General features: G+C 52.6%; 9 protein-coding genes across 9 annotated transcripts; 6 read left to right on the top strand and 3 right to left on the bottom strand.

The window, feature by feature from the left end:
* Positions 1–284: 284 nt before the first annotated feature.
* Positions 285–1310, bottom strand: SNOG_08752 (hypothetical protein; the record flags this gene model as incomplete). Its single annotated transcript, XM_001799008.1, has 1 exon — positions 285–1310. The coding sequence occupies one exon, from the start codon at positions 1308–1310 to the stop codon at positions 285–287; it is 1026 nt and encodes a 341-aa protein (XP_001799060.1).
* Positions 1311–1546: 236 nt separating this feature from the next.
* On the top strand, positions 1547–3802 carry SNOG_08751 (hypothetical protein; the record flags this gene model as incomplete). The annotated part of the gene is made up of 1 exon (XM_001799007.1): positions 1547–3802. The coding sequence occupies one exon, from the start codon at positions 1547–1549 to the stop codon at positions 3800–3802; it is 2256 nt and encodes a 751-aa protein (XP_001799059.1).
* A 398-nt stretch (positions 3803–4200) lies between these two features.
* On the top strand, positions 4201–4745 carry SNOG_08750 (hypothetical protein; the record flags this gene model as incomplete). Its single annotated transcript, XM_001799006.1, has 2 exons — positions 4201–4379; positions 4430–4745. 2 exons carry the CDS (start codon positions 4201–4203, stop codon positions 4743–4745), a joined length of 495 nt encoding a protein of 164 aa, XP_001799058.1.
* A 722-nt stretch (positions 4746–5467) lies between these two features.
* On the top strand, positions 5468–5954 carry SNOG_08749 (hypothetical protein; the record flags this gene model as incomplete). The annotated part of the gene is made up of 3 exons (XM_001799005.1): positions 5468–5543; positions 5648–5790; positions 5862–5954. 3 exons carry the CDS (start codon positions 5468–5470, stop codon positions 5952–5954), a joined length of 312 nt encoding a protein of 103 aa, XP_001799057.1.
* A 542-nt stretch (positions 5955–6496) lies between these two features.
* Positions 6497–8068, bottom strand: SNOG_08748 (hypothetical protein; the record flags this gene model as incomplete). Its single annotated transcript, XM_001799004.1, has 3 exons — positions 6497–7068; positions 7121–7850; positions 7934–8068. 3 exons carry the CDS (start codon positions 8066–8068, stop codon positions 6497–6499), a joined length of 1437 nt encoding a protein of 478 aa, XP_001799056.1.
* On the top strand, positions 7935–8196 carry SNOG_08747 (hypothetical protein; the record flags this gene model as incomplete). The annotated part of the gene is made up of 2 exons (XM_001799003.1): positions 7935–8074; positions 8130–8196. 2 exons carry the CDS (start codon positions 7935–7937, stop codon positions 8194–8196), a joined length of 207 nt encoding a protein of 68 aa, XP_001799055.1.
* A 33-nt stretch (positions 8197–8229) lies between these two features.
* On the top strand, positions 8230–9336 carry SNOG_08746 (hypothetical protein; the record flags this gene model as incomplete). The annotated part of the gene is made up of 2 exons (XM_001799002.1): positions 8230–8702; positions 8755–9336. The coding sequence occupies 2 exons, from the start codon at positions 8230–8232 to the stop codon at positions 9269–9271; spliced, it is 990 nt and encodes a 329-aa protein (XP_001799054.1). The 3' UTR covers positions 9272–9336.
* Positions 9047–9816, bottom strand: SNOG_08745 (hypothetical protein). Its single transcript, XM_001799001.1, has 4 exons — positions 9694–9816; positions 9496–9564; positions 9408–9442; positions 9047–9353 (listed from the first exon to the last, which is right to left on the bottom strand). Exons 1-4 carry the CDS (start codon positions 9699–9701, stop codon positions 9268–9270), a joined length of 198 nt encoding a protein of 65 aa, XP_001799053.1. The 5' UTR covers positions 9702–9816; the 3' UTR covers positions 9047–9267.
* A 391-nt stretch (positions 9817–10207) lies between these two features.
* SNOG_08744 (hypothetical protein) lies at positions 10208–15891 on the top strand (the record flags this gene model as incomplete). The annotated part of the gene is made up of 5 exons (XM_001799000.1): positions 10208–10337; positions 10422–10611; positions 10661–10803; positions 11058–12931; positions 13042–15891. The coding sequence occupies 5 exons, from the start codon at positions 10208–10210 to the stop codon at positions 15889–15891; spliced, it is 5187 nt and encodes a 1728-aa protein (XP_001799052.1).
* Between the last annotated feature and the right edge of the window lie 628 nt (positions 15892–16519).

Here is a 16519-nt window from a genome sequence, read left to right as displayed (position 1 = left end):
ATCAACACACGATTACCCATCGCAACTCTTTTGAGAAAACATCATGATTTTACGACAGGAGAGTGGAGGTAGAACGTTTACTTTTGGCGTTTACGGATTTCGTATGAGATTCACGAGAGGCGAGGTTGGGTAATGCGTGCTAAACGACCATCACTGGATGTGCTCCCTGTCACATGATACCCATAGCTCTGCATTTGAGACATCTTTTTGGCCTTTGGATCATTACAAGCAGTCACAAGGTCACCCACAGTCTACAATGACATTGAATTAACTCGGGCAAAGCTCTACCATCTGTTCACAACTTCCTTCAATTTAGTCATCTCAGATGCCCACATCTTTGCCAGATCTTCCGAACCATCAACTGCCGCCCGCGCAAAAGCATTATCCAAATCATCCAAAAACTTCAACGCTTCTTCCCTACCCTTCCCCTTCACTTTATCCCTCTTCCACGCCCTTGCCACACCCCCCATCCCCAACACCCCCACCTCCTCGCTCAAAAATCTCCATACCGTCTCTGCCTGCCCGCACTGATCCCAAATACTCCTCTGCGCCCCACAATCCACTTCATACCTCCACCTCATGCCCCTATACATCATCGCATTACAATGAAACCACCCCAGCAGCCTACAAAACAGCAAAAACTTCACCCTCGCCCCCTCCCCCTTCACTGCATACAAATTCCCCAGTCCCGCACACGCCCCCCAATGATCTTGCAGCCACCCATCCAACACCCAGCCCGGCGGCGGATACGTGTGACTCGGCCGCAACCCTGGCATCATCCTAATCCTCAAGTTTCGATTGCGGGTTAGGAGCGCGCGATGCCCTGCTGGTAGCTGGGTTAACCACGCGACCACACTCGTGCCGAAATCTAAATTCCGAACACTGAATGTGAAGGGCGTGGTGGTGTAGAATTCGTACGCGGCTTCGATGCGGATTGCGCGGCTGATGTGCAGGAGGGGAGGGAATATGTAGCATGTTTTGCGCAGACGTGGATTATGTATGTAGCGTGGCTGTTGGACTGCGAGGTCTGGAGCAAGGATGTATTGGTAGATGGTAGTGCGCAGCTCGGAGGGGAGGAGGGCGAGAGGGCTTGGTTTGTTGGGGTTGAGGGGGAGGATGGGGTACAGGTCGGACTTGTAGGATATGCTGAGGCGGTGGGAGGGGGTCAGTGTGGAGGGGCGTTTCAATCTTCTCGGAGTTGATGGTGATGAAGAGTTGTCTTTAGATTTTGATGCGAGTGGTGAATTGGGGGTGCTCGTGGCTTTCGAGGATGATGAGGTTGTTGCGCGGGCGTACGAGGGAGTGGGCATTGCTTATGCGTTTGCATAAGATTGAGGATTTCTTGTCCTTTTGTGTCGTCCGAAATTGTATGCGAGGAGAAGGAGTGCAGATGCGATGTCAAGACTGACGAAGTTGGATGGGAAAGTAGTTGAGCACGTGAACACGCGCAAGTGGGGCGCGTCATCGTCCTTCTGTGTTCCGAAAGCGCTGCATCTCAGCGCAAGCAACGCCACCACGACGTTGGTGCTCAGCTATCCACCTAGCAATGGTTCAGGAGATGGACATCTCACCCTCGTCACCGCCCCGTGGTACGAAGCGAAAAGGCGATGATAGCCTCCTGCTTCCTGCACCACGCCGAATCAAAGCGCTTGCGCAAGATGTTGTGAACAAAATCGCCGCTGGGGAAATCATTGTCGCACCAGTGCACGCACTGAAAGAGTTGATCGAGAATGCTGTCGATGCAGGATCGACCGCGTTGGAAGTGGTGGTCAAAGATGGTGGTCTGAAGCTACTCCAGATCACGGATAACGGTCATGGCATCGACGTGAGCATCACCATAAAATGTTCTTCGCAACCTGCTGACAAGGCCCAGAAAGAAGACTTGCCAATTCTTTGCGAGCGTTTCACGACGTCAAAGCTAAAAGCTTTTGAAGATCTGACCTCTATCGGTACTTATGGCTTCCGTGGTGAGGCGCTGGCAAGTATCAGTCACATCGCCCATCTCAGGGTCACTACGCGAACGAAAGAGTCGAGCTGTGCATGGGAAGCGCACTATGCGGGCGGCAAACTGGCGAGCCCCAAGCCCGGCCAGACTGCAGAGCCAAAACCAAAAGCTGGTCGACAGGGAACTCAAATCACTGTGGAGGACCTATTCTACAACGTGCCTTCACGACGTCGGGCCTTTCGATCCGCGAGTGAGGAATACGCCAAGATCCTCGAGCTCGTTGGAAAGTATGCCGTACATTGCCTGGGCGTATCCTTCTCGTGCAAGAAGGCCGGTGACAACTCTGGAAGTAGTGTCTCCGTGCCTGCATCTGCGACTGTCAAAGACCGTATCCGGCAGATACACGGTGGCGCGGTAGCAAACGAGCTTGTGGAGCTCAAGTCTGAAGACGATCGATGGGGCTTCAAGTGCGAAGGATGGATCAGCAGTGCAAACTACAGCGCGAAACGCACATCCATGCTGCTCTTCATAAACCATCGCGCCGTCGATTCTGCGATAATTAAGAAGAGCGTCGAGCAGACGTATGCAGCCTTCTTACCCAAGGGCAACCATCCATTCTTCTATTTGAGCCTGGAGATCGAGCCAGCACGAGTAGATGTGAATGTCCATCCTACCAAGCGCGAGGTCCACTTCCTGAATGAAGATGAGATCGTTGCAATGATTTGCGATGAGATTCGAAGCAGCTTGAGCAAGGTCGATACGAGCAGATCGTTCATGACACAATCACTGCTCTCAAACCCCAAGGTCCCCTTTGCCACGCCTATGAAGCAAATACCTCTCGCCACGACTACACCTGCCACAGACGATGTGTCTGATCGCAGTGCATCAAGAGCTCCCAAGACTGCCACAAGAAGGGAGAACAATCTGGTTCGGACCGATGCGTCTGCACGCAAGATCACGTCAATGCTACAGCCACAGCGCTCCGTGGAGGAAGCTGCAAATGAAGACGAGGAGATAGAGTATGAGTTTACGGAGAAAGAGCCTATGGCATGTCGACTCACATCCGTGAAAGAGCTTCGTGCCGAGGTTCGAGATGCCATGCACAACGAGCTGACAGACATCTTTTCAACGCATACCTTCGTTGGTATTGTTGATGAGCAGAAGAGAATAGCAGCCATACAAGGTGGTGTCAAACTCTTTCTTGTCGATTATGGCATGCTTTGTAACGAGTACTTCTACCAAGTCGGCCTCACAGACTTTGCAAACTACGGAACAATTCGCTTCAACCCTCCATTGCCGCTGGAAGACCTCCTCAAAGTGGGAGCAGAGCAGGAGCGCAAGAATGCTGGCGATGAAGCTGACGAACTGGATTGGGACGAAGTCGTAGAAACCGTCAAAGAGACACTCATTGGCAAAGCCGCCCTACTTCAAGAATACTTCTCTATGGAGATTACACCTGAAGGAGAATTGTGCTCAATCCCGCTGCTGCTGAAGGGTTACACACCTTCTATGGCGAAGCTGCCTCAGTTCTTATTACGCCTCGGACCCCATGTCAACTGGAACGAAGAGAAGGGGTGTTTCCAGACCTTGTTGCGCGAGCTTGCATCGTTCTACGTGCCAGAAAGTTTACCGCTTCCACCAACTGCGACCCCGGATGCTAACGGAAAGGGTAAAGGAAGGGTAGCAGAAGAGGATGATGCAGAGATCGCTGCAAGGAGAGCTAAAGTGAGGAAAGCAGTCGAGCATGTCATCTTTCCGGCTTGTAAAGCAAGGCTTGCGGCGACGAAAGGTCTCCTCAAAGGAGTGATGGAAATTGCGAACCTCAAGGGATTGTACAGGGTCTTTGAGCGATGCTAGGTTCTCTCGGAAGCAACGCTCATATCACGTTCCGAGCTGCATTGCTTATTTGACATCTCGCCAGTCGCGATTTTCCTTAAATCCGGGACGTGTGTCTTGGCTGCGCTGACCAACGTCAAGTGGATACTCCACCTGAACGTCTTACATAATTTACGCCTTTACTACAGTACCATAAAGTACTATAGCTAAATGTATACTTCCAGCATGTACGAGAGTTTGTAAAATGTGTCAGGAGGAATTGTCATTCGGCATGCATCTAACACCGAAGTGACCTACGTCATCTGTACGCGTTGGTCCACCATCGTTGTCATACATAATCTGCAACTCTGCACTATCATCATCCAATTCAACAGCACAACCTCACTCACCTTCTATAATAAACATAACAACCAGCAACCATGTCCACTTCCTCAACAAACTACCACCTCCTCGCCATCCCAGCCTACTACATCTTCTCCATCGCCCCGCACATCTACGCCCAATCCATCCTCACAGCATCAGGCTACAAAGTCAACAATGCCAATCCCAAAGCTTCTCTCTCGCCTGATTCCGTGAAGGGCAAGGTGCCAGATGCCGTGTACGTCCCTCAACCCCCCAAGCCATCACTCAATCTAACTCCCAACCCAGCTTCCAAAAATATCAACGCGCCGAGAACGCGCAATCCAACAACATCGAGCAAATGCCCTTATTCGCTGTGGCGATTCTGGCGTCGATCATGGCGGAGCGCAGCACTGTCACGGGTTTGGGGCGCGCGGTGGTCGATGGAGATGCCACGGGTCTGACGACGTTTGTTGCGGCATGGTTTGCGGTCAGGGCGGCGTATGATGTGGCGTATGTGGCTATTGCGGATCATGAGAAGAGTTTTATTAGGAGTACGTTGTATGCGGTGGGGTCGGGGTTGGCGGGGTGGCAGATTTGGAAGGCGGCGGCGCTATTGGGTTAAGAGAGGGAGTGACTGGAGGAGAGGAGTTGTATGGGGGGTGGAGCTTGTGGCTTGGTAGAGTAGTCGGATCTGTATGAGTCTTTTAAAATGCGTCTGAGAATTATGGCAGTCGAAGAAAAAAGAACTCTTTCACTTCTGCAACATTCCACCAAAGCCCATTTTGCACGCGGCGCACAAAACACTACAAAACTGATATCCCCCAAACTCACCACAGACTATACTATATATCCCCTCTAATTCCCCATCATCCCATCGAACAAACATCAAACACCCAATGGCTCAGATTCACGGCTTACCGTGGATCTACCCTCTCACCCCACAGCGGGTATTGAGGTTTAGCTAGGCCGGGGTTCGAATACTTCTCAAAGCTCTCCTCAGGTGGCCATTAGCCTAGGAGGAGAAGTGAAAGAGGCTGGATGGAGGAGTAAAGATTGGGGTCAGGCAATGTTTAATAGAAGAAAATTAAGATGTTTCTTCGCGCCTGCGAAAGCGGGGTTTTCTTTTGCATCTTTTTTGCGCATTCTTTTTTAGGGGGAAGGTGTGTGTGTGAGTTGTTTAGGCGCAGGTGTCATATGCACATGGGGTCCTGTGTGCCTCCAGATCCCTTGAGGTGGATAGTCATTCGTTGTAATTGAGTATCAACTATAGTCTACTTTCGTTAGATTCAGTAAGGACGTGTCAGTTATAACATAAGCCCTCACAAGAACACCATATTTGCTGAAATGGCGAGTCACCGTCTCAATGCGCCAAAGAGATACGTCCAAAACGATACCTTTTCACTATCGTCGAGCGATGACCGTAAGAGATACCCGCCCACTCGGGCTTTGAACGAGCAGCCCTGACTCTGCACACGTGTTTGTAAGTCACTAGACGTACCGTGCTCATGCTACCGGTGTCTGCAGGACTGCCACCCCAATCACGCGCAGCGGCCAGAATGAGCGTGACTGTAAACGGCTGCTGTGAAAATCCACAAGGATGGCGTGCTCTGGCTGACGACGGGCAAGCGCGAAAGGCTTGGGAGGAGGTGTGGAAGGAGTATTGGGTTGTGAGAATTCTGGGGCTAGCGAGAAAATTGAACATTAATGTGGGCTTTGGGGTAGTGTACATCAATACGAGCTGGAGGAGACGACGTTTCGAGTTGGATCGGAGGCGGAGATGAACGCTGGAGACAAGGTAGATTTAACCAGTAGGAAGAGGGAGAAGGAATGAGAGATTGGAGTAGCTAGAGAACGTTCGTGGTCGTTGTGGATGGAGGAGATGATTGCGCGCGGTAGATCGAGTAATAAGTAAAGTGGGTGTCCGTTGTAGCTGATTAGTCTCGAAAGATTTGAGGAATGTGCAAGTCTCGCATTGCGAATTTTATTTATTACGAATTCACTTGATTCATTTGATTTGATTCAGCCAACTATGCGTTTCATGCGACTCAACCTATCGCCTTGATCTTCTCTATCAATAGCAGCAGCGCAAGGCACTGTCCATCCTCGCCCACCATCTCAAAAACAAAGGAAAAAAGGCCATCGCTACAATCTGAACCCTACCGAAGCGCAAGGCAGTGAAGCATTCTGTGGGTATCGTGGGTATAATCGCAAAATTACGCAACTCCGTGCTCTCTTCGAATCGTCAAATAATCGTGTCGTGCCTCTCGTGTTATTCCTCCTCTTCATTATGTCGTTTGTCGTGTCCATCCTTCATCATGCTCATTCTTCATCGTATCCATTCATCGTTGTGTCTACGTGAGATTCTCAAAATGCTCATAGGTCTGGGTCCGTCTCTGTCAGGAGGTCCGGCTCGGGAATCATCTCCTTGAGCTGCATCATGCGGTTGCGGCAGTGCGTGACGAAGATGGCCATGGCGAGAGCGTGCCAGACGTCGTAACCTTCGTGCTTGAAGTTGAACATGGCGATCAGCCTGAGCTGCGGCTGCTCTTGCTCTTCTGTCGGAGGCGCATAGCTGACGAAAGCCATGACGGTGTGCGACGCGGTCACTCCGTAGAGAGTAGGGACCTCGGGCACGACCATGTCCCCGCGCTCTTCGGCTTGATCGATGCCGAGGGCATGGTGCCATTGGTTGTAGAGATCGCCGAGTTTCTGTAGCATCATGCGCTCACCGACGCTGGAGTGGACTTTCTTGGGCCATGTGACTGTCTTGAAAAGTGGCAGTTCAGGCCAGAGTTGGTCAACCCCGCCGTCTTTGATAGCCCAGGTGGTGTATTTTTGCACGGCGCGCTTGACGTGGTATTCTGGTCTGCGCTTCTGCGCCTTGGTGACTTTCGCATCGCGGACACGGCCGCCAAGATCAAAGAGGTTGCTGAGCGCTTGTTGGGCTGTTGGTTCATTAGCTTTGCACAGGCGTGCCGTTTGATACCGAGTACTCACCACGGAAGCCACTGCCGTGTGCGGGGCGCAAGAAAGCCTTATCTACCCTTGCAGTGAAGAGATCCTCTGGTAGCGTCTCGAGGTCATCGATCCACTCGATTGGCAGCAGTGGTTCGAAGCCGCGCATCCCCAGCTTTTGGAACAGGAATACGGCGTCCTCAGACCAGCCAGCAGCTCGGAGCTGACGGCCTTGGTTCTCTCGCCTCTCCCTCTCCTTGTCGACATCGATGGACTGGCCCATGTAGTTTCCGTCCTCGACAAGTATCGTATCCTCATTTGCATCCACCTCATCGTCCGATGACGCTGCCTTTGTGTTTTCGGCACCCGGGGAAGCGACCATTGTGTCGCCCTCGAGATCGTCCATCTGTTTTGTCGAGGCAGGGGGCGACGGCGGCAGCAGCGTCTGGTCGATATCCATGTTGCCGTCGAACTCGCTCTGCGGACTCGGGGTGCGTACGGTCCAGACCTTGACGCGCGACTTTGGGCTCATGTCGCGCGACTCTGGTGTCGCGACCTGCTTCTTCAGCGGCGTGGGTCTGATTGGAACAGCGGGGACCTTGAACTCCTTGTCTCGCCGTTGTTGTGTTTTGCGCGGGCTCACATAGTTCCAAAAGCGGTCGGAAACGTCGCGGAGGAACGCCATGTTGTTGTGGTTCGCAGAGGAACGCAGGTTCGTGGAGAGTGGTGCGTCGATTGGTTTGGTAGATGCAGGTACGAAAGGATAAGCGTTCTAGGCGTAGTGCTGCAGGGGAACCCTCCAAGTGGGTCGAGGCGGTGAAGGTGAAGGTGGACGTGGCATAGGGCGCCCCTCACCATGTGCAGTGGGCCGGCTTTGTTAAAGTGGGCCGTCTTTGAGCGCTCGAGCATCAAAGAAGTCGAGGTCGCGGAGTCATTGTTGTTACGCAAGCCTGGACCCTTGACGGAAGTGGCTGGTACGCCGTCACGCATTCACGTGTGAGTCAGAGAGTATGCGGTTAGCGCAGGATTCAATCTGATTAGATTAGATCAGCACCCCACTAATCCCCGCGCCAAAAAAGTTCAGGCAAGAGTCCGGGTCATCCATTGTGCAGCCGTGAAGTCACAAACCTCAAATTTTTTCTATCACCAAAATGGCAGTCACCGAGCAGGACACTCAGGTCCCCACCCTTCGCAAGATCGTCACCTCCGAGTCGGAGCCTCTTGCGCGCCGTTTTCGCGCCCTCTTCTCGCTGAAGCACCTTGCTTCCCTCCAACCACCCACCGAGCAGACCGTGCCTGCGATCGAGGCCATTGCTGCAGCATTCAGCTCCCCATCCGCTCTGCTCAAGCATGAGTTGGCTTACTGTCTGGGCCAGTCAGGGCATGACGCAGCCATTGCGCCTCTGCGCGGTGTGCTAGAGGACAAGGATGAGGATTCCATGTGCAGACATGAAGCTGCTGAAGCACTGGGCGCCTTGAGCGATAAAGGCAGCCTGGAGCTACTGAAGAAGATGAGGGATGACGCGAACGAGGTGGATGTTGTACGGGAGACGTGCGACATTGCCGTCGATCGCATCGAGTGGGAGCATGGGCTGCAGAAGGGCACGGAGAAGCTGAAGAAGAGGTATGCTTCAAAACTACAGGTGATATCTGGATGCCGGGCTCACAAAGCACAGCGACTTCACCTCCGTTGATCCTGCACCGCCAATGCCCGAGAGCAACGAAGCGCCCTCTATCCCAGCCCTTGAGAAGACGCTCCTCGACACAACTCTGCCCCTCTTCCAGCGCTACCGGGCCATGTTCGCGCTCCGCGATCTCTCCTCACCGCCTGATCTGCCAACGGCTGTTCCGGCTGTGCATGCGCTTGCCCGTGGCTTCGGCGATCCATCTGCCCTGTTCCGCCACGAAATCGCATTCGTCTTCGGTCAACTATCGCATCCCGCATCGATTCCCAGCCTGACGGAGGCACTGAGCAACACAAAGGAGGCGAGCATGGTTCGACACGAGGCCGCAGAAGCACTTGGAAGTCTAGGAGACGAGGAGGGTGTTGAAGAGACGCTCAAAAAGTTCTTGAATGACCCGGAGCAGGTGGTACGGGATAGCGTGATTGTTGCGCTTGACATGGCCGAGTTCGAGAAGAACGGCGAGGTGGAGTATGCCATTGTGCCACAGGCGCAGGCAATCGCGGCCTAAGGTTGAAGGACAATCGCATGTACACGGCGTTTTGGTTTCAATAGAAGTCCTCCTATCTCCCCTTCAGTTGTTCGTATTCCACCTGTAGAATAGTTTTAGCAGAAGTCTGATGGTGTATGTGCCGAGGCCAACGTACTTGTGACCGCAATCGCACTCGTAGAAGACAGTGGTGCCTTCGTCTGCGCTCCGCAGCTGCTGCGTGTAGTAGCGAACTTCCTCGCGACCGCACTTTTCGCATGTCTGCCGAATGACGACGCTCGTCTGCACATCGTCGTCGTTGATGGCCTGCACTTCAGATCGCTTTGTGCGCAAGGAGGATGGAAAGGCTGTGGGCTTGGAGTGCGTGACGACGGTTTTGGAGGACGTGTCTGTATGCACATCAGATTAGTACATGTCTATGCGACCACTCTGAGAGGGCGCACCTTTGCATGTAGCACCACAGATGGCGCACGTCAAGGTCACATTTTTCTTCCCAGCGCTGCCGTCGAGCAGGTTGCCGCAGTCGTTGCAGAAGATGAGGGAGCCGATTGCGGACATGGTGGGAGATTTGATTGTCGCCGTGTGATGTGAAGGTAAGCTGGCTGGGTTCAGAAAAAAAGTGACAGGGAATCGCGAACTTTCGGGTTGCGGAGAGCAGGCACTCCCGCGGCTGCGGCGCTAGATGCAAGCGGAAGGCGGTCAGACGCGTCAGAATTGTGCCATGCAGCCAGTACGTGAAGCCAAACGTATCGCATTCACTGTACTACAACGGGGAAGGAGCTGCCTATCCGAAGAGCGCGTTACCTACATTCGCGGGGCCTACAACCTGCGACCATGCGCCAGTCCCGGCCGCCATAGTGAGCCCTCAACCCCATCCCGGGCAAACCTCATCGCATCCCCCAGCAGCACACACGTCCACATCCGCCCCGCCAGCGCTGCACGCTCCCGGCGGCCACCATGGCTGGACACGCAAATGGCAGCAACTGGCACAATGCCAATGGAGGGGGTCTGGCATACCGGCCGCCGCCCACGGTGGATGAAGCGGCCATGTACTCGCCGTTTGTCTCCATCATCCCATTCTCGCCCGGTCAGTGGCCCGCCTTCACCTGCAGACGAGCGCCCACGCTGCGCTCTATCACTTGCCTCAGAGTAGTAGCCTAACTGCCCACAGAAGTCATTCCCTTTCCCGCAGCCGAACCGCCCACGCCGCCCTCAACCCTCACTCCAGACCAACACAACGCTGCGAAGCGAGCAGTGGGCATATTGAACGACGAAATCAAGGGCCAAACCACCGCACAGCACCTGCACGACACGCTCCGCCAGCTCCAGCGTTTATTGCATCGCGACAAGCTCCCCGAATAGTAGAGCCCGGCCCCTTCCACACTGACCGCGGAGACTGACAAAGTACAGCAACTTCAAGCCAATGCCACAACTCGCAACGCCCCCTCCAGACAGCCCCGCCAAAGAACACAATGGAACTGCTGCGAGCGATACACCGGCTCTTAGCCCCTTTGCGAGCATGCTCCTGCGGCAGACGGACGTGAGCTTCACGCGTACGTCTCTTTGTCCGCCGTCTTTGCTACCCTACTGACAAAGCCAGCAAACGGAGTCCTCCCGCCTGAGCCACGCCAGCTCGCAACTCCAGCACGGCCAGCTGCGACCCCTTCCCAGACGAGGACGCCCTCGCTTCCTCAGGTCGAAACGCCTAATGGCACCGCACACGCACAAACCGGCCACCTTCCGTTTCCCTCCAGCGCTCTTTCCTCTGTTCCAAATAGCACGCCACCTCGACCTGGTCCGGCTGTAGTGGTCAAGCCCATCAGTGGTCGCCGTGAAGAGTACCAACGCTACGACGACGTCGTCGACGCCACGCCAAGCTTGCCGCAGAAGAGGCAAGAACAGACCGACCGAGGCCTTGCGGCTCTCAAACCACACGAGCGGGAGATTGCCGACCGAAAGATTGAAGAGCTTCGGGATCTCGTTGCATCGTTGACTGATGACAAGGACGACCTTGAAGGATCAGACAGCTTCCGGACCGTGTCAACGCTCGACGCTGATTTCACAGTCATGCGATCCAGAGCAATGGACAATCTCTCCGACAAGATGTCCAATATCATCAACCTCGGCCGCTTCTCCGCCTTGCCTGTAGACATGGTCATGGACATTCAATCCCTTTTGCAGCCTGGCGTTACTTCAACTATCAAAAATGATCTGTTCAAGCAAGCAGAAGAGACCATCGAATGGTCCGACAGCATAGAGGCAGCCAAGTTCGCACTCAAGGCCGCTAAGATGATTCTGGACACCATGATCGAAGGTCGTGACGATTACCGCATGCGACGCGAAGAGATGATTGATACCATCATCGACCTCATCAAATTCATCAAGGATGCCTGCATCGTCCCTATCCTTCAAGCTCGTCGTTCTGGCTCCACAGAAGATGTCTTCATCTCCGCCACCGGCCAAAAGAGAGAGCTGCAGACTGTTCTCCGGCTTTGCGGGAGCGTCATGTCTCGATGTGCGATGCTGATTGGCAAGTACAATCTCTCCGACAGGGCACTCAATGGTCTGGAATATCTGGCATTAGAGCTTGTCATGGAACAGAACAGCGACTCTGAAAAGGACTCTATCTTCACGATTCAGAAATTTGAGCAGTTTCGTCAAAAGGCTGTGGACGTTCTGGCCGAGATTTTTGCTCGACATGCGGAACAGCAGAACTCTATCCTAAACGGTGTTCTGAGCAATCTGGAAAAGCTGCCTGACAAGAAGGCCAGCGCGCGGCAGTTCAAGTCAGCGAGAGACGTGCCCATCATGACCATTTCTGCGCTATTCATGCGCTTTGTTCAGGTAGCTGCAACGAACAGAGAGTCGCAGACCAAGACTGCTGCCTCGAACAACAACGAGAATTCTTCCGATGAGGACGCGAGCGATTATGATCCAGGAACCAGCAGTACGAAGAAGAGGAAGAAGCGCAACGATGCCCCAGCTCAGACTGCGCAGCTTCTTTTCAAAAGAGCGAAAACCATAGCGTACACAATCGCCGCGTTTCTCGTCGACCGGGCATCCAATGTATCCAAGACTAGCGATAAGCCTTTTCGCAATCTTCTTGATCTATTCATTGAGGACTTTTGTAATGTTCTTGGCTCACCCGAATGGCCCGGTGCAGAGTTGCTTCTGGAGCAGGTAATGAGAAAGATGAACGCGTTGCTACAAGCCGAGCAGACGGCAAAGACAACCGTTAACGACAAGGATATGGCCCTCTCAGTCATGTCCCGCATAGGCTGTGGGATCCTCGATTTCAAGCATCGACTGAAGAAGCTGAAGCGCGAGAAGCTAGATGTCTCCCAGTCCAACATCTCTTCCAAATTAGACCGACTCCTTGACGAGGCGATGAGCGATAACGCCAAAGAAGGAGTTAACGACCTAGACCTACTCGCTTTCGACGGCCCTTATCGGATGGTGATCGAATCGTTACCCGACTACCTTGATTTGCATTCAAGTCAGGATGATCCGCGTCTGCAGTCCGTCAGTGGTTGCCATGTCACTTTGTGGCTAGCTGCATTCCTACGAGCCTTTCCAGCCGATGCGGGTGATGCTGATGCTCGCCCTCTCGCTGTCGCGCAACTTCGTGAGCGTCTGGACCTCATGATCATGGATCACAAGTGGCTTTCTCAGAAGTTGTACGTAAATAATAACTGCTACTTGTTCTTCTTCTTTGCTAACATATTCTTAGCAAATTTCAATCCATATCTGAAGTCCAGAGCAAACTTGCGGCCGGAATTATAACCATGCAGAATAACGTCTGCAAGTATGTCCCCTATATCGTGGCGTTGATGCTGGAAAAGACACTCGACAAGAACTCATCCAAGCTTCGCTCTCGAGGAATGACGGGTCTGGAACAGCTTATTCACAAAGACCCTCGTGTCTTCACGGAGAGGAACGTCAAGGATATGATATCAGCCTTCTCCGATACATCGCCTATGGTCCGGGAGTCTACACTTTCGCTGGTATCGACCTGCCTGGAGCATCAACCCTCGCTTCAGCAACACTTCCTGTCTAGCATTCTGCAATTGGCCAACGACCCTTCGAATGGACCGAAGAAGAAGGCAATCAAGCTTTTGAAGGACATCTATAACGGTCCGTCCTCTATGGATGACAAACTGAGAATTATTGCTGCCCTGCTCCTACCTTCCCAGGACGACGAGAAGACAATCTCCGAGCTTGCGCGCAACGTACTTGAAGAGATCATACTGGTGCACAATAAGCCGAATGCGAGACTGGATGAGAGCCAGCTTAAATTAGAACGCTCTAAGCGATCTTTGCTCATCATCAACACTGTCCAGCATATCCATGCTACTCCAAAGACCGTGGAAGCTTTCGAAAAGCTTTTTGCGCACGCGCTATCACCCGGATCCGCAAACATTGAGATCTGCAAAGAACTCGTTGCAGACATGGTCGATCAAATCATCAGCCCCGAAACCGGCTCCGACACGCAATCGCAGGCACGTATCATGACAGCGTTGAGCATATTTGCCAAAGTCGAACCCAGCCTATTTACCGTTGATCAGCTGCAACTGCTCAAATTGTACATAAAAGTACTCACTACCACGGAGGACCTCGCCCTTGTGCGGCCAACAGTCATCATTTTCCGCTATGTATTTACGACCCTGAGCACCCTACAGGTGACTTTTGCGGAAGAAGTACGCGCAAGCCTAATGAGCAACGTATCAAAGCTGGCAACTTTGGCAGTCCAAAAGCCTGAAAGTCGAGAAACGCTTGTTGACATTGCTCACTGCTTGTGGGCCTTGACGCCAATGGCTGATCAAGGTCTGAAAAAGCTCTGCACCCTCATCTTGTCCGTCATTTGTCAATTGCGGCCACTTTCAGAATGCACGAAGGAAGAAGCGACCAAGAACCAGAAGAAAATCCAGTCGTACGCAATACTGCTTGGAACGTTCGGCAAAGTCTGCAGCTTCGACAAGAACATAGAGGTCTTCCGAGAGACCCTTAAAGAACAAGCACGCAAAAACCGGGTTGCACAGACAATCAAGCTCTCGGGAGATTCCAAGACTGCCGTTTCCCTTCTTTTGCTCAACACAGTCCGACCATTCACATCGCAAGCTTGGGATATGAGTGTACGTGTACAAGCTTTGAAGAGTGTGGGGGACATATGTCAAGGTTCACCGAGCCTCTTCATGCGCGCCGAGATCGAGAAAGTCTTCAAGCTTGTCTTCATCAATGGCGACAACGATCTCTTGCGACAGGCAGCCCTGGTTTCATTCAGAGAGTACTTCACTTTCGCAGAGCGTCGGTCAGAATCGGGCGCAGAAATTGCCGTTGGCAAAGGAGCTGTGACTGGCAACGCACGACTAGAGACGTCATTCGTCGCCAACGAAAACGACAGTGCGACCCTTCATATAGCTCAGAGGTTCTTGCAGAACTTTGTGGACACTGCACTCAAGTACAACAATGACCTGGGGGTTTCGGCGACCTTTGTCATTGCCAGCATCAGTCGCCAAGGTTTAGTCCATCCCAAAGAATGTGGCGCTGCGCTTGTTGCTCTGGGCACTTCTCCCATCGACATCATATCACAGACGGCTTCAGTTGAACACAAGCGAATCCACGAGAAGCAGGAGTCATATCTAGAGAAAGAGTACATGCAGTCGGTACGCATGGCTTATGATTATCAGGTGGACGTCTTTGGTGACTCTCACGGAATGCGCGAGGCCACTTACGGTGCTAAGCTCGGCAAGCTCTTCGAGGCATTGAAGAGTGGAAAGAAAGTCACTTTCAAGAAGTTTATCAACAACCTCTGCAAGCAGGTGGACTTCAACTTTGCCAAGCTTGATGCGAGTGGTGAACCGCCTTCATCAGTACTGTTCGCTCGCTTCTGTCTTGAGAACCTGGCCCTTATCGACTTGGCAACTCTTGAAGAAGTGGCCATGTGTTTGAGTGCTTTGGAAGCTATCGTGCTCAAAAATACCGGACCCACTGTGGCATTGGCAATAGAGACGGAGATGCCCAAGCGTTTTGTCAATGTGCAGCAACAATCCGGGCATGGAGACTTCCAGCAGCACTTGGGATTGGGAGATGCCGCTGGGTTCCAAGCACCGATTACCATGTCACAACTCGAACAGCCTACAATCAACGACACTCGTCTACGTCAGATCACGGCAGCTTGTATGATCCTGAGGATGGTATGGGAGACACGAGCCTTCATCCGCCGCTGCTACAATGTGCAGAAGACCAAGGGCGGTATTCCGCAGAAAGATTACATCAAACCCGCGCAACGCAACAATTTTGTATCTGGTAAGGAACTCTGGGAGAGTCTCTTACCTGTTATGCATGCACTCGACAGTCGCGAGACCATGATCAAGGCATGCTACGATTTTGCCGACATCCTGGACGTAGATCGGGAAGCCCAGATCGGCGAGGACGGAGAAGACGACGATCTTGGGGCCGGCTACGAGACTCCAGATGAAGGTGATGTCACGACCCCTTTCCCAACCAGTGGACGTGGCCGCAAGAGGAAGAGCAACATGAGCCTCGGCAACACACCAAAAAAGGCACGCGGTAGGCCCACGGGCGGGAAGAACAAGAAGAGGAGCTCGAAAACTCCTGATGCTGATGGCGATTCGGACTAGAAGCCCTGATTGCATCAACCTCGGGACGCGTGAGGAAGCGAACGTGTTAACTTGATGTGACACTGCACACATCACTATCCGTTACGCCAGTGCGACGCAACCGAAGTCAAAAGCGTGTACATTTTCTCAGCATTTTATGGAGTTATGGTGGGAATTTAGTGCAAAGATACCCCTTAGCGTCACGGGCAGGGCAGGCGCATGCTTCATGGCACTCTTTGTGAGAGCCTTTAAGCTGGATTTTTGGGAACCGACACGTAGTTTACTGTGCACTATCATGGATGTGCACATTGATATACCTAGCATTTACGCAGCATATCTTACTAAGCTACACTATTTGCCTTGTCTTGTGATGTTTTTGACCTGACGACTGGCGTGAGAATAGCGAAAGTCATTACAGCAACTGGGCCACCTTGATCTAAACAGCAGATGTAGATGGTATGATATAAATTTAGATGACTTGAAGTCACGCAACCCAAGGAATGCATGATGGTATAACCCAACAGCTTTTGATTCTATGTGTGCAGCCCCGAAATTGGCAGTAATACAAGCCCAAACAACTCCTATAATCTCTTTATCCTTGATCCCTACTCTATCCCGTACAAGTACAAAATCATATATCCACCAGCCG

The sequence above is a fragment of the Parastagonospora nodorum genome (assembly GCF_000146915.1).
Source record: "Parastagonospora nodorum SN15 chromosome Unknown scaffold_13, whole genome shotgun sequence".
Taxonomy (NCBI): domain Eukaryota; kingdom Fungi; phylum Ascomycota; class Dothideomycetes; order Pleosporales; family Phaeosphaeriaceae; genus Parastagonospora; species Parastagonospora nodorum.
This window is presented reverse-complemented; position numbering and strand designations above follow the sequence as displayed.